Source organism: Anser anser (genome assembly GCF_964211835.1).
Source record: "Anser anser genome assembly, chromosome: W".
NCBI lineage: Eukaryota > Metazoa > Chordata > Aves > Anseriformes > Anatidae > Anser > Anser anser.
The window spans coordinates 9553502-9570806 of record NC_139731.1 but is presented as its reverse complement, the minus strand read 5'-3'; the positions used below and the strand labels follow the sequence as shown (position 1 = coordinate 9570806).

The following is a 17305-nucleotide window of genomic DNA, read 5'->3' as shown; positions in this document are numbered from 1 at the left end:
AGTTGATACAATTAAAACATTATTTAAAATTCATTTCTACCATATCATGCATGTTACCCTCTGAAATGCAACAAAGTAAGGGATTGCTTGTGCTATGGCTCCTTAAAATAGAGTATCAGAGGAGCAGTTCCATTGGACTTGTATTCTTTAGAAAGCCTAGTTTTTGGTATTCTTAGAATGGATGTGAACTCACTGTGACACTTGGATCTTGATCTTTTTGTGTCACGGCATGGATGCTCTGCTCTTCTAATCACTCCTTGCTACCATGCCTAGGAAATACGATAAAGTGTGATAGAGGATATTTTAAAAAAATGCAATATTCTTCATATTTAGGAAGGAAAATCTGTACTCCTACTGGAAGTTTACTGGATTTGTTCTTCTTTATGGGGGCTTGCTGGCTTGATATCTTTCACTGGAGAAGTCATAGCAATGGGACTCTAAGAATTTGTGTTAGTGGTGTTCTATAAAGTGATGATTTTTATTATTGTTGCAGGCAATTTAGTTTTAGCTGAATTACCAACTGATTGAATGGTCATAAGTAGGGGATATCAGAATATAATTTTAGGGAGATTTACTCCTATGTCAGGACATTTAATGTTGTATTGTCCTAGAAAGGAGACAAAAAAGCCTTTGTAGAGCGCACCACAGTAAACTTTCCTGTCCATGGAAGAATAGTGGTCTTGGAAATGTTATCAAAACTTCTCACCAAAAAAAAATAAAGAGTTTTTAAGTGGCATGGATTTCACATGGTATTTTTCTTACATACCACTCAATTTTCTGTTTCTTGAATTTTTTCACTTGGGCACTCATTAGAGCCATTAGAGCCTCAGCTAATGGATCACATCTAAGCCAGTTTACAGTATGTGGCCAGGAACCATCTTTTATTTATTCCCTTTTCTTTTTTAACCTTCTTCTTCCTGCCTCTCTGCATACAGCAATTCAAATAACTTCTGGAATTTCATCTGATTAATAAATAATCATTTGTGTTTCCTTTCTAGGCCGAATTCACCAAGCTATGGTAACATCCCTAAATGAAGATAATGAAAGTGTAACCGTTGAATGGATTGAAAATGGAGATACTAAAGGCAAAGAGGTAAACTTTTAACTATTTTAAAACCTTTTTATTTAAAAAAGAAAGTGTAGTCTACATGAATGTTGCTTTGGAATTTGAACTAGAAACAGAGATAATATAAATCTTAATTTACTTCATGATTCTTTGTTTACAGACTATTTGGAATAGGAGCTGTTGGGCAAGCATTGTCTTCTGTTGTATTAAATTTGCCTTTCTGAGCTCTATATCATAGCTTATAAATAGTGCTTTTCATCTATTTATTTTGAACTAGATTACAAAGGCTGACCTTGTTATCCCCTTTTTACAAGTAAAAGAAAAATCAAATTTTTGAGAGGGAGAATGACTTGGAATTCAGACAGGAAACTAGCAGGAGAGCTAATTAGAAATCCTTTTGTGTTTGTTTTATTGAGGAATTCAAGTGCTAGCTTATTTATTTATTTACTTGTGGCAATAATTTTCCAGTGCTGTTTTCTTTGAGAAACTGTGTCTCCGTGTGTCTCAGTTATGCTTTGCTATCCCTTCTTCCTGGAAGTTTTGGACCATGTTAGCCTCTTTAAGCTGAGATTTGGAGAAGCATCTCAACAAGTAATTACACCTCACCAGTTTTATAAAAACACAGGAAAAAAAAGTGAGAATATCCTGGTGATCTCATCAGCTCAGCTTATCCCTCTGAGCACACAGAATCCATACAGTAGTGAGGTCTTTGAAAGGTCCATCCAGGGGAAATGGCAGTCTAGAAATCAAAGCTATTTAAGATATTTAGGAAACTAAGTTTCAATAGATCTGAAGATTGTTATTTTTGATTTTTTTTTTACTTTTGCCCTACATTTTATGGCATTTTGAATGAGGAACACATAGAAGAAAAAACAACAGGGCAATATATTTAATATGGTTTCAACTGTGCTTTTATTTTTTGGGTGGATGTAATTTATCTGTTTCTTTTGCACTGTCAGGGAAATATCAAATAATTGAGATCTCTTTATGCTATAGAATGTCTTTCATACTCTGGTAATTGTCAATTTTCTACAGTAAAACTGACTACTTTTGTTTTAAATCAATCACTCTACAGAATTCTACAGAATTATGAATATTTTTTGGTCATTTTAAATTCAATTCATCCATTTTCTGAAGGGTGTATGTTTCAACTAAGACAATGACTAATGCTTAAGCTGCTTCAAGTAAACATAAAATGAGATATTTCAGGTGTCCTGGTTTTGGCTTAGAATAAATTTTCTTCATAGTGTCTGGTATGTTGCTGTGTTTTGGATTTAGAGAAAAATAATGTTGATAGCACACTGATGTTTTAGTTGTTGCTGAGCAGTGCTTACACTAAGTCAAGGACTTGTCAGCTTCTCATACTGCCCTGCCAGTGAGGAGGCTGGGGTTGCAACAGGAGCTGGGAGGGGACAGACCCAGGACAGCTGACCCAAATTGGCCAAAGGGATATTCCATACCATCTGACATCATGAAGAAAAATAAAAAATGGGGGGACCGCTGCTGGGGTTGGGGAGGGAGCTGCCACTGCTTGGGGACTGGCATATTTTAATAGTATTATTATTTAATTTCCCTTTCTTTTCTATCCTATTAAACTGTCTTTATCTCAACCCCGAAGTTCTACCTCTTTTTTCTTTTTTTTTCCCCAATTCTCTCCCCAGTCCCACCTGGAGAGTGAGAGAACAGCTGCGTGGTGCTCAGCTGCCTGCCAGGTTATACCACACCAGTCCTTTTTGGCACCCAACGTGGGGCACAAAGGGTTGAAATAATGACAGATCTAACCAGAGAGTGTTAAAACAAGATTTGTTATAAGCATTATATGAGTTTAATAGTTGCCAGTCATAATGTAGATTTATTTGTTTACAATGTTGTTTTATGTGAACATCCTTGAAAGGTTGTTTTTCTTGTTATTTATCATCTTTGTAGGATGGCCTGAGTTTGTTTATGATTTTGCCAGTTTGTATATAGCATGCGCTCATATTACACCAACTGTGAATGTAATCCAGTATTTGTACGCAGTATGACCATCATTCTTGCACTTCAGGAACCTTACTATGGAAACTATTAACAAGTACACCCTTTACTCCAGGCTAGTTGAAATAGTTTTTGAAAATTTTTCATATTCTTGGGATGTTCAAACTAGCACGATCCTATTGCTATGTCTCCTACATGTGTTTCCAGATTTGTCTAAGGTTAGCCAACTATTTAAAAATTCCACCCAGAGATCTGCCCTGAGGCATGATGGTTATGGGTGGCAAGGTGTTTGGGAGGATATGGGCAGGTATTTATCACGATTGTCACCTCTGGAAAGTGACAACTGGGTTTATTGGACTGTGTGGATGCGATGGCCTGGCACATTGGACTCACTGGAGTATAAGGCTCTAGTGAATGCTGGCGTACAGTCTACTGTAATGCCATCAAGCTATAAAGGGGCAGAACCCATCTGTATTTCCGGAGTGACAGGGTGTTGTGGTAAAGGCTAAAGTAATTGAGATTGATGCCTAATTTGTCGTTATAAGTCTGGTCGCGTTCAGTGTACTGAACTATCATGATCTATCATGAACTATCTGTGGAAGACAATAAAAAGGGCTTTTTAAAATATGTGAACAGAAAAAGGAGGACCAGAGAAAACATAGGTCCGCTACTTGATGGGGATGGTCACCTCACAAACAAGGACAAAGGCAAAGCAGAAACGTTTAATGCTTTCTTTGCCTCCATCTTCAACGCCGAAGATGGGCTTTGGGATCCTGGGTACCCTGAGCTGGAGGACCGTGACAGTGGGAATGACAAACTCCCAACCGACCCTGAATGTGTGTGGGATTTGCTGCTCCACCTGGATCCATACAAGTCCATGGGTCCGGATGGGATTCATCCCGGAGTGTTCAGAGAGCTGGCTGATGTCATCGTGAGACCTCTCTCAATTATTCTTCAAAGGTCTTGGGAATCTGGAGAGATCCCAGTAGACTGGAAGCTGGCAAATGTTGTACCAATTTTCAAGAAGGGCAAGAAAGAGGACCCTGACAGCTACAGGCCTGTCAGTCTCACATCAGTGCCTGGTAAAATTATGGAGAAGGTGATCCTTGAAGTTACTGAAGCACACCTGGGGGACAATGCAGCCATTGCTCCCAGTCAACATGGGTTCACGAGGGGAAGGTACTGTTTAACAAATTTGATTTCCTTTTATGATAAAGTCACCCATCTAGTCGATCAAGGGAAACCAGCTGATGTGATCTTTTTGGATTTCAGTAAAGCTTTTGACAGAGTTTCCCATAGGATCCTACTGGACAAAATGTTCAGCATACAGCTAGACAAAAGCATCCTACGATGTGTGAGCAATTGGCTGACGGGCAGGGCTCAAAGGGTTGTGGTAAATGGGGCTACATCAGGCTGGCGGCCAGTCACCAGTGAGGTCCCCCAGGGCTCCATTTTAGGGCCAGTCCTCTTCAATGTTTTTATAAATGATTTGGATGTAGGACTAGAAGGTGTTTTGACCAAATTTGATGATGACACCAAACTTGGAGGAGTTGTGGACTCTGCTGAGGGTGGAAAGGCCTTGCAGAGAGATCTGGACACATTGGAGAGCTGGGAGATCACCAACCACATGAAGTTTAACAAGAGCAAGTGCCGGGTCCTGCACCTGGGACAGGGCAACCCTGGCTATACGTACAGACTGGGCGACGAGACGCTGGAGAGCAGCCCCGCAGAAAGGGATCTGGGGGTTGTGGTTGATAGCAAGTTGAATATGAGCCAGCAGTGTGCCCTGGCAGCCAGGAGGGCCAGCCGTATCCTGGGGTGCATCAAGCACGGCATTGCTAGTCGGTCGAGGGAAGTGATTGTCCCGCTCTACTCTGCGCTGGTGCAGCCTCACCTCGAGTACTGTGTGCGGTTCTGGGCACCACAGTACAAAAAGGGTGTGAAACTATTGGAGAGTGTCCAGAGAAGGGCTACAAAGATGGTGAAGGGCCTAGAGGGGAAGACATACGAGGAGCGGCTGAGGCCACTTGGCCTGTTCAGCCTGGAGAAGAGGAGGCTGAGGGGAGACCTCATCACAGTCTACAGCTTCCTCGCGAGGGGGAGTGGAGGGGCAGGCCCCGATCTGTTGTCTGTAGTGACTAGTGATAGGACCCGAGGGAATGGAGTCAAGCTGAGGCAGGGGAGGTTTAGGCTGGACATCAGGAAGAGGTTCTTCACCGAGAGGGTGGTCACACACTGGAACAGGCTCCCCAGGGACGTAGTCATGGCACCAAGCCTGTTGGAGTTTAAGAAGCGTTTGGACTGTGCACTCAGTCACATGGTCTAAAATTTTGGGTAGACCTGTGTGGTGCCAGGATTTGGACTCGATGATCCTTATGGGTCCCTTCGAACTCGGGATATTCTCTGATTCTACGATTCTATGATTCTATGATTACAGATGCACAAATAACATAATATACCCTCAATATAGTCACGTTCCATGAACTACCACGGCCACACTTAAAGAGTTTGGTTGCGTTCAGTGAGAATTACCACGGCTAGATTAATGAGTTGTGCAATTTATTAAAGCAACACGTTCACAGGTTCTTTGGATTGCTGGTGATAAATTCACTGTCTGTAAAGCACGTGCAAATCCCAAAATTATGAGTAACACAGCCTGGATACAAATGCGTTAAAAGATATAAAGAGACTCTATAGAGATTTCTAAGTTTCCCAGGGAGGCACTTGACATAACCAAGCATTCGAATCTTACCCAAAATGCATCCCAGTGGAGGGGAAGACAGGCTCAGCCTGTCGACTGATCCCAGAAGTCAGAAGGTATGTTTCGTAATGGTATCTTCCCTAATATCTTCTCTCCCTTAAGCTAATTTATATAATTTTCTATCTTTTAGGTGGAGTTTGAGTGATTCTAGTCACACATACATTTGTTATGATTGGTGCGAAATCTTCTTGCTTTGTTTTTAAAGGTATAGAGTAGAAAAAATTAAAGTGCAAGCTCAGTGAGGCATGGTTACACCTTGGAGGCAGGTAGCCTTTGGGATGGAGGTGTGTTTTGGTATTATAATATAAGTTAATTTCTAAGTCACCTCAGGCAATTATTCCACACCATCCACCCCGTGACTATAGTCACTCAAGATTCAGGACATTTGGAATGTATCGGGTGTATCACATATGTCCTTGTGATTAGGATTATCGAGTATATGTACATCTTGTAGGGATACTAGATGAAACATACGTTTCATAATAATTCAAAGTTTGACATACAGGGAAATTGTCAATATGAAACACAATACAGTAAATATTAATAAAACAAAAACAGGGTGAAGCATCTTGTTGAAGATTCCTGTGGCAGTTGGCAATCGTCAAAACAGTGTCCCACCAACAGTGTTTTTCATCCTTTACTCCTTCCAACACTTGATGTACTTCTTCTATATCATGATGGACAGTAATCAGAGTCTTTTGTTCATTTTCCTGCACGTGTTTCAGCAGCTGTTTCAAATTTTCATGTTGTAGTAGTTTCTTCACCAGTGTAACATTCATACCAGTAGGGGTAGGCAGCAGGTCATGAAGTAGAGTATAACTAGATGTAATAAGTTGGTAAGAGGTGATGGAAGCTGAGTAACTAAAATCACATCTAGATTTTTGGCAAAGTTATGAACACAAACATTCGAGTGATTACTTGTATCTACAGTAGTATTATCTATGACTATAGAATCACAATGGGTTCTCATGCAAGCACAGTCTTTCCCAATATATACAAGTACAGTTTCAGGGGTTTCATTGGGATATATCTCGAAGTGACAAATATTTTGTTCAGTGTCAAGACAAATGTCTTGGGCTTCGAGCGTGTTACTTTCACAAATTAAGCCTTTTTGTTTGCACACAATACATGCATTTACATCAATCATCTGCCACTTTCCTCCCTTTTGATGGGCCCATGCTTTATGCTCCTTAGGATAGAGTATAGTTTCATTATGATTGAGTCCTAATGCAATAATTGTATATATATTGTATACTGTGGCATTGCTTATGGTAAGTATAAAGGCAATAATTTTACTTTCTGCATAATAGGTAAAGTTGACTAATTTCCACCATGCTTCAAACTCTTCTTCAAATTCTGAAGCAACCTGATCTAGTGGGTGGCATCCCTGCCTATCGCAGGGGGGTTGGAAATAGATGATCTTTGAGGTCCTTTCCAACCCAAGCCGCCATTCTATGATTCTATGAATTTTCAAATTTCAATGGGTAAGGTTCCTCCCTCTCTAATAATAGCTGCTGCTACAGACTGTATCCATAACTGCACTTGGATACAACTCAAGGCAAGGGAAGTATCACCTTGGATTTTTCCGAGGGCCTTTACAATTAATTCATGATCATTTTCTTCAATTTGTTCCCAATGGGGTAAAATGTCTGATAGGAGCCATTGGCTTGTTCCTAAGGCAAATAAGTGTGATTTTATCGGTCATTCCAATTTCCTTAGGTCGTCTGTAGTAGCAGTTATTCTACTCATTAGGACCTCGGCATCAATGCTATTTAATATACCTAATCCTGTTCCCAATAATCCAGTGGCATCTCATGGCATGCGCTGAGATTGTTTCAGAGAACGTCCATGTAACCCTGATAACCCGCTGGTGTAGGCAGTTCTCAGAAAGGTGGTACATCTTGAGTTGATTTCTGAGATATTAATGCACAGTACTAGCTCTACCCTTTTTAGAGACCAGCTAGGGTTAAAGAGTACTTGTTGTTGTCCCACATTTTTAATTAGGTAAGGACCTGTGTTGAAGATGGAAGGAGTTAGACTAATGGGAGCCGGAGTTGGTATAATTTTCAAACATCTGTGGGGGCAGAGGCTTCTTATCGTTTGCATTTGACACAGATGTTGCTGTAACGATCATAAATTCAAATAGCAATTTGGTGCCTCTGTAACCCCAAAGACAGTACACAATTACAGGCTTGGTGAAAGTAAAACTGTGCCAGCAATTAGAATTTGGTTCAGTTATTTTGTTACAATCAGGACTATAATTTTTGGGTCTGGAAGAATCAGCATAATTTGTCTTAATTTCAGTCAGCCTATTGTAAGTAGACCCATTAGTTATTCGGCAACTGATTTGTATTGTCTGGCCTGAAGTGGCTTGAAGATCAGCCATCCAAAGAGAATCATTCCAACTGCATTCATCTTTTGAAAATATTTTGTTTCCATGTAAAACTAAAGTAGAGACATTTAGGTCCTTTTTGTTCTGAGGTGTTCCAACACTTGCACTATACTGTGACAATGCATGGTTCCAAGGGTCATTATGAGATGTCACAGTGAAACACCTCAGCTCCATGCACAACCACAGTAACCAAGTTTAAGTTTTCCCCGATGGCATGTGTTCCCATAATTCCAGTGTATTTAACATGGCTTGGGACCATGGCCATTCTGGGTCTTTCTGGCTACACATCAAAGGGAGTGCATTAAGATCAGGGTGAAGCATAGTTTTATCAATTCAAACTGCTGATTTGTGATTCTCCAGCTGTCCATATGCAGTTCACTCAGGATTCCTGTGAACACAAAAGGAAATAAACTATGCTTGGTTGTGTTTTTTTAACTGGCAGGGTTAGAAAGAGGGTGAGATCCACCAGGTGCTAATCCGGTGTACTTTTCCTGAACAATCTTTGGCTTCCCATGCATAGGGGTTTAGTTGAGCAGTGTTCTCTGAATGTTTTCCACTGTGTCTCTTACACTTTCCTGACTTTTTCCCCCTATCAGGATGTGAAACAGGAATCTCTGCTAAGATTTTAGCAAAAGCATTGTGAGCAATTGTGGGGGAATGTTTATATCCTTGAAGAAGCCTATTAAAAGGCCTGTCAGTTTGACCTCAGTGCCAGGAAAGCTCATGGAGCAGATTATCTTGAGGGTCATCACGCGGCACTTGCAGGGCAAGCAGGCGATCAGGCCCAGTCAGCATGGGTTTATGAAAGGCAGGTCCTGCTTGACGAACCTGATCTCCTTCTATGACCAAGTGACGTGCTTGGTGGATGAGGGAAAGGCTGTGGATGTGGTTTACCTTGACCTCAGTAAGGCTTTTGACACAGTTCCCCACAACATTCTCCTCAAGAAACTGGCTGCTCGGGGCTTGGACTGGCGTACGCTTCGCTGGGTTAGAAACTGGCTGGATAGCCAGGCCCAGAGAGTTGTGGTGAATGGAGTCAAATCCAGTTGGAGGCCGGTCACTAGTGGTGTCCCCCAGGGCTTGGTACTGGGGCCGGCCCTCTTTAATATCTTTATCGATGATCTGGATGAGGGCGTCCAGTGCACCCTCAGTAAGTTTGCAGATGACACCAAGCTAAGTGCGTGTGTCGATCTGCTCGAGGGCAGGAAGGCTCTGCAGGAGGATCTGGATAGGCTGGAGCGATGGGCTGAGGTCAACTGTATGAAGTTCAACAAGGCCAAGTGCCGGGTCCTGCACCTGGGGCGCAACAACCCCAAGCAGAGCTACAGGCTGGGAGATGAGTGGCTGGAAAGCTGCCTGGCCGAGAAGGACCTGGGAGTATTGGTTGATAGTCGGCTGAATATGAGCCAGCAGTGTGCCCAGGTGGCCAAGAAGGCCAACAGCATCCTGGCCTGTATAAGAAGCAGTGTGGCCAGCAGGTCTAGGGAAGTGATTGTGCCCCTGTACTCGGCTCTGGTGAGGCCGCACCTTGAGTACTGTGTTCAGTTTTGGGCCCCTCGCTACAAGAAGGACATGGACGTGCTCGAGCGAGTCCAGAGAAGGGCGACCAAGCTGGTGAGGGGTCTGGAGAACAAGTCTTACGAGGAGCGGCTGAGGGAGCTGGGCTTGTTCAGCCTGGAGAAGAGGAGGCTCAGGGGCGACCTTATCGCTCTCTACAGGTACCTTAAAGGAGGCTGTAGAGAGGTGGGGGTTGGTCTGTTCTCCTACGTGCCTGGTGACAGGACGAGGGGGAAGGGGCAAAAGTTGCGACAGGGGAGTTTTAGGTTGGATGTTAGGAAGTACTTCTTTACCGAAAGGGTTATTAAGCATTGGAACGGGCTGCCCAGGGAGGTGGTGGAGTCACCATCCCTGGAGGTCTTTAAAAGACGTTTAGATGTAGAGCTTAGCGATATGGTTTAGTGGAGTACTTAGTGTTAGGTCGGAGGTTGGACTCGATGATCTTGAGGTCTCTTCCAACCTAGAAATCTGTGATACTGTGATACTGTGAAAAGTATATTGGATCCCTTTCCATGTGAAAGCAAACTGTGCTTTATCCTGTTCAAGGAGAAGAATCATGAAGAACATATCTTTAACATCTAAGGCAGCCATCCAAGGACGGGCAGTGCCTTGTATCAATGTCACTATTTCTGCCATGTTTGGAACTGCGACAGTCAAAGGTGCGGTATTAGCATTTAACTGTAATCTACTGTAAAACGCCATTGCCTGGTTGGTTTCTTTACTGGCCACACTAGTGAATTGTAGGGTGAATAGGTCCTTTTAATAATGCCTCTTTCTTCCAATTCTGTTACCACTCTGTCAATCCCCATAAGTGGGTAGACTTTGGGATGGAGGTGTGTTTTGGTATTATAAGTTAATTTCTAAGTCACCGCAGGCAATTATTCCACACAGGGAGATCCCAACAGTTAACTGTATCGGAGGCCAAAGTGAGCCTAACTAGGGATGAGTGGCAAAAGCACCCCATTGTGACTGGCCCGGAAGCTCCGTGCATCCTTGGCATAGACTACCTCAAGAGAGGGTACTTTAAGGATCCAAAAGGGTACCAGTGGGCTTTTGGCATAGCTTCCTTGAGCACAAAGATTAAGCAGCTGTCTACCCTGCCTGGTCTCTCAGAAGACCTTTCTGCTGTAGGATTGCTGAGGGTTGAAGAACAGCAGGTGCCAGTCACTACCACAACTGTGCACTGACGGCAATATCGTACCAACAGAGACTCCCTGATTCCTACCCATGAGTTGGTTCATTGGCTGGAGAGCCAAGGAGTGATCAGCAAGACTTGCTCACTCTTTAATGGTCCCATATGGCCAGAGTGAAAGTCTAATGGTGAGTGGAGACTAACAGTGGACTATCAGGGCCTGAACGAAGTCACGCCACCACTGAGTGCTGCAGTGCCGGACATGCTAGAACTTCAATACGAACTAGAGTCAAAGGCAGCCAAGTGGTATGCCACAATTGATATCGCTAATGCATTTTTCTCCATCCCTTTAGCAGCAGAGTGCAGGCCAGTTTGCTTTCACTTGGAGGGGCGTCTAGTACACCTGGAATCGACTGCCCTGGGGCTAGAAACATGGCCCTACCATTTGCCATGAACTGATCCAGACTGGAACAGGGGAAAGCTCTGGAACACCTGAAGTACATTAATGACATGATTGTGTGGGGCAACATGGCAGAAATTTTTGAGAAAGGGAAGAAAATAATCCAATTCTCCTGAAAGCTGATTTTGCCATTAAACAGAGTAAGGTCAAGGGACCTTCACAGGAGATACAGTTTTTAGGAATAAAATGGCAAGACTGAAGTTGTCAGATTCCAATGGATGTGATCAAAAAAATAACAGCTATGTCTCTGCAAAGTTTCAAAAAGGAAACACAAGCTTTCTTGTCACCCCAACTGCTGGTGCTGGGCAGGACTTTCAAAGGGAGGGTCCACTCTACACGTCATGCAACTGATGCTATGTGGAGTGAGGGTGTCATACCTATCACACAACAGGCTCAAATAGGAAATCTCAGTCGCCCAGGAATCTTGGAAGTGATCATGGACTGTCCCGAGGTCAGGGACTTTGGAATATCACTAGAGAAGGAGGTGACGTGTTCTGAAGAGGCCTCACTGTATAGTAAACTAGCAGAAGATGGGAAGCAACATGCTCTGTTCACTGATGGGTCCTGTCATATTGTGGGAAAGCATCATTGGTGGTAGGTTGCTGTATGGAGTCCTACACAAGTTGCAGAACCTTCTGAAGGAGAAGGTGAATTGAGCCAGTTTGCAGAAGTGAAGGCCATCCAGTTGGCTTTAGATATTGCTGAACGGGAAAAGTAGCCAGTGCTCTGTATATTGATTCATGGATGGCAGCAAATGCCCTGTGGGGGTGGTTACAGCAATGGAAGTAGAGCAACTGGCACTGCAGAGACAAACCGATCTGCGCTGCCACATTGTGGCAAGATATTGCTGCCTGGGTAGAGAACCTGGTTGTAAAAGTATGCCATGTAGATGCTCACGTACCCAAGAGTCCGGCCACTGAAGACCATCAAAATAACCAGCAGGTTGATCAGGCTGCTAATACTGAAGTGGCTCAGGTGGATCTGGACTGGCAACATAAGTGTGAGTTCTTTATTATTTTATTTTATTTAACCATGAATGTGAAACGTGCTGCAATCAAGCAAGTCAAGAGGTTAAAGCCTCTTTGGTATGGAGGACGATGGCTGAAATATAAATATGGGGAGGCCTGGCAGATTTATTATATCACACTCCCACAAACCCACATTGGCAAGCACCATGTGCTTACAATGGTGGAGGCAACCACTGGATGGCTGGAAACATATCCTGTGCCCCATGCCATTGCCCGCAACACTATCCTGGGCTTTGAAAACAAGTCTTATGGCAACACAGCACCCCAGGAACAATTGAGTCAGACAATGGGACTCATGTCCAAAACAACCTCATAGACACTTGGACTAAAGAACATTGTACTGAGTGGGTGTGTCATATCCCCTATCATGCACCAGCTTCCAGGAAAATCGAGCGCTATAATGGACTGTTAAAGACTGTGCTGAGAGCCATTGGTGTTGGAACATTCAAACATTGGGATACACATTTGGCAAAGGCCACCTGGTTAGTCAACACTGCCAACCAAGCCGGACCTGCCCAGTGAAACCTGTTACATACTGTAGAAGGGGATAAAGTCCCTGTAGTGCATGTGAAGAACACGCTGGCGAAGGCAGTCTGGGTTTATCCTGCCTCAGCAAAGACAAACCCATTGGTGGGACTGCTTTTGCTCAGGGACCTGGGTGCATTTGATGGATAATACGGAACGATGGGGAAGTCCGATGTGTACCTCAAGGGGATTTAATGTTGGGTGAGAATAGCCCATGATTTGAATCATATGATGTTAATTGATATATGATACTGCATGTCATCACTACTATGGTTGGTGTATGCCATATTAATAGTATCACAGTAAGAGTCACCCAGATAATGACAAATGAATTTTGATGGAACCAAGCAAATTGCACTGGTGATAGAACTGGACAAGCGCAACAGTATTGGAACCAGAGCTGGCCTCTGCATGGAACAATCCAACACCATTCATCATCTCTCCTGCCCTGATGGACTGCTATAACAGATGGAACCCAAACTCATGGACTAAACAAAGTCAACGGACATTTTAGAGGGATGACCCGTACACCAAGGGAATGATATCTGTGTGTATATATCAAAAGACAGGAAAGGTTGTGGTGATTAATTGGGATGTACTGGAAAGTTTGGGACCCGAGCCTGACATAAATCGTATGCAATAAAGGGTGGGTATTGTCCTGGTTTTGGTTAGGATAGAGTTAATTTTCTTTATAGTGGCTGGTATCTTGCTGTGTTTTTTATTTAGGAGAAAATTCATATTGAGAACACACTGATGTTTTAGTTGTTGCAGAGAAGTGCTTACACTAAGCCAAAGACTTTTCAGCTTCTCATACTGCCCTGCCAGCGAGGAGGCTGGGGGTGCACAAAAAGCTGGGAGGGGACAGAACCAGGACAGCTGACTCAAACTGTCCAAAGGGATATTCCATAGCATATGACATCAAGTGGAATGATAAAAACTGGAAGAATAAAGCTAGGGGGATGTGGCTGGGGTTGGGGCGGGAGCTACTGTTGTTCAGGGACTTGCTGGGCATCAGTGGCCTGTGGTGAGCTATTGCATTGTGCATCACTTATATATATATATATATAAAATTATTATTTATTTTACTGTTTTTCCTGTCTTATTAAATTGTCTGTGTCTCAACCCTTTTTTTTATTTTCTACCCCATCCCACTGGCAGGGAGTGAGCGAAGTGCTCTGTGGTCCTCAGTTGCCTGTTGTGTTAAACTATAACATCAGGTTATAGAAATAACTAATTGTGAGGTAAAAACACTAAATGTATTTATTGTTTATACTCAAACATAACAGCAGAAATGGAGAGGATTAATTTGTTCTTAGACTCATCTTTTTATATTCTTTTAAACAGATTGACCTGGAGAGCATATTTTCACTTAATCCAGATCTTGCACCTGATGATGATACTGAACCTAGTCCAGAGACACCACCACCACCTACTCCATTAGCCAAATTAAATAGAATTGTGAAGGTTGGTAGTACCTATGTAACACGTTCATATTAAACTTACAGGAATCCTATAATTTTGTTATGTTTTAATTTTTAAATCTAATTTTTGTCTGTGGAGCTACTTGATAAATGTATTCCCCATTCACCATAGGTAAAAAAGGGTTTCTAAAAACTTTCTAAGAACAGGTTTGGCAGGGAGGGAGTTGGGGACTAATATTCATATAACAAGGTATAGTTCATAACAATTCATATAACAAGGTATAGTTCAAGGAAAAATATGTAAAAGAAGGTTGATTTGAAAAAGTACATACAGCAGTCTCCACCCAAGGCTCTTCAAGGAGGGATTTGGAAATAGTTACTTCTCTGTATTGCTGATCTTGTGTTAGAAACAGAGGTGGGGCTGCAGTTTACATTTTCAATAATAAGGTGATCAAATAATGGAGATTTCTTTCTTTATAGAGTCGACGAACTGTGGCACCTATTAAGAATGATACCTCTGCTAGAGATAACAGAGGTAAATGTTATATCTTTCCATTTCAAGGAAGCTAATATATGGGAACATTGTAACCTCCTGCTCATCTAAAATTCTTTAATAAAACTGCATTTCTAATTCAGTATGTACGCATGTGACGTAGAAAGCACGGTACATCATTCCTAGAATTACTTCTATATGTATTTAGGAATGGATACTGTATGAATATTATTTATGTGCAAGTTTAAGCAATATAGCATTAGGAAATTTGTGAATTTGTGAATGAACTGAAGGTACAAAAATTTGAAGTTAATTATCCTACAATAAATGATGCATGGACTTTTTCAAATTAAAACATCCTCAGTTTGCTTTAGCTTGAGTGTTTCAATATACTATAAGTAGTGCACTTAGAATTCTTACTCTTTCAGTTTTTAAGCTTAATTTTCTAACAGTCTGTGTGTAAACATTAATTCAAAGACCATTTAAACCCTACATGTTATTTCCCTACAGAAAAATCTATTAAAAATGTGGAATTATCACAGGAGGATAGGTGAAATGAAGTATGTATTAGATGACTACAGATGTAATGCATCTATAATATGAGAAGGAATAGTTATTGCTTAATGTTTTTTCTGAGCATAATTATCTTGTGTTGGTGATGGCAGTGATTCTTTCAGACATTAATCTAGTGCCATTTGTGGTGGTTTTACTCAGGTGGGCAGCCGAGTTCCACCATGGCCGCTCTCTCACTCCCCCTCCTCAAAGAGAAAGGGGCAGAAAATATGATGCAAAGGGCTCAGGGGTTGAGATAAGGACACGGAGATCACTCAGCAATTACCGTGACGGGCAAAAAGACTCAGAGTAGGGAGAGAGTAAGATTTATTGCCTATTACTAACAAGCTAGAGAAGTGAGAAACAAAGGAAAGAAACCAAAAACGCCTTCCCCCCCATCCACCCTCTTCCACCTCCTCTCCCCAAGCGGCGCAAGGGAACAGGGGAATGGGGGTTATGGTCAGTCTATAGCGCTTCTTCTCTGCCGCTCCTTCTTGGTCACTCTCTTCCCCTGCTCCAACGCAGGGTCTCTCCCACGGGATTCCGTCCTTACCGAACTGATCCGGTGTGGGCTTCCCACAGGCAGCAGCTCTTCAATAACTGCTCCAGTATGGGTCCGTACCATGGGGTCCATCCTTCAGGAGCAAAGTGCTCCAGCATGGGTTCCCCACGTGCGGCAGCTCCTGCCAGGTCACCTGATCCTGCGTGGGATCCTCTCCACAGGCTACAGGTCTGGCCCAGAGTCTGTTCCGGCAGGATTTCTCCACAGGCCGCGGCCTCCTTCAGTGTAGGTCCACCTGCTCCACCGTGAGCTCCTCCACGGGCTGCAGCATGGAACCCTACTCCACTGTGGTACTCCACAGGCTGCAGGGGGACAGCCTGCTTCACCATGGTCCTCACCACAGGCCGCAGGGGACTTGTGCTCTGGCGCCTGGAGCACCTCTCCCCCTCCTTCTTCACTGACCTTGGCACCTGCAAGGCTGTTTCTCACTCTTTCCACTCTCCCAGCTGCTGTGTAGCAGTGTTTTTTCTCCCCTTTCTTAAATATGCTCTCACAGAGGCACGAACAACATAGCTTATTGGCTTGGCTCTGGCCAGCGGCGGGGCCCTTACCTAACATGGGGCAGCTTCTGGATTCTTCTCACAGAAGCCACCCCTATGGCCCCCTGCTACCAAAACCTTGCCACGTAAACCCACTACACCATTAATTCAAACTAGATTCCATTCCGTCTCTTTAAACTTTGAAAAACATGTGGTTTTTGCATATTTTTGCAAGTGTTCAGACTGTCTTCTGGTGGCCGATTGGGATCCCTTTCTCCCTTTTGCCATTTGCCTCTGAAGGTGCTAAACAAATTAGAAATCTCACAAAGAGGGAATAACTTTTTAATTTTTTTTTCAAACTAATATGGTCTCAATTTGAGACATTTTATTGATGGGCTGTCCTCACATCTATACAAGTTTTTAGAGGCCTCACCTCAAGTACTGTGTGCAGTTTTAGGTGCCACAGTATAAGAAAGACATAAAACTATTAGAGAGTGTCCGAAAGAGGACTGCAAAGATGGTGAAGGGTGTAGAGGGGAAGATGTATGAGAAACAGCTGAAGTCACTTGGTTTGTTCAGCTTAGAGAAAAGGAAACTGAGGGAAGACCTCATCGTGATCTACAGCTTCCTCACGAGGGGGAGTGGTGGTGCAGGCACGAGGAGGGAGCGACAGGACCCAGTGGAATGGCATGAAGCTGTGACAGGGGAGGTTCAGGCTGGGTGTTAGGAAAAGGTTCTTCACTGAGAGGGTGGTTGGGCACTGGAACAGGCTCCCCAGGGAAGTGGTCATGGCACCAAGCCTGTTGGAGTTCAAGAAGTGTTTGGACAATACTGTCAGACATATGGTTTGATTTTTAGGTGGTCCTGTGTGGAGCCAGGAGTTGGACTCTATAATCCTTGTGG

General features: G+C 43.1%; 1 protein-coding gene across 10 annotated transcripts in view; it reads left to right on the top strand.

Annotated features, from left to right (window-relative positions):
* The window catches only part of LOC310888739 (kinesin-like protein KIF2A), a 368750-nt gene that overhangs the window by 84746 nt on the left and 266699 nt on the right, over positions 1-17305 (top strand). For 6 of the 10 annotated variants that reach the window (XR_014576113.1, XM_083815726.1, XM_083815725.1 and 3 more), the window contains 4 exons: positions 999-1093; positions 2728-2778; positions 14240-14359; positions 14797-14851. Coding sequence is in view for 9 of the 10 variants with exons in the window: in XM_083815726.1 (XP_083671852.1) it covers positions 999-1093; positions 2728-2778; positions 14240-14359; positions 14797-14851 (321 nt within the window). In the remaining variant the exon portion in view is untranslated. The remainder of the gene's footprint in view (positions 1-998; positions 1094-2727; positions 2779-14239; positions 14360-14796; positions 14852-17305) is intronic. The other 4 variants (XM_083815727.1, XM_083815731.1, XM_083815732.1 and 1 more) reach the window with 2 other exon arrangements.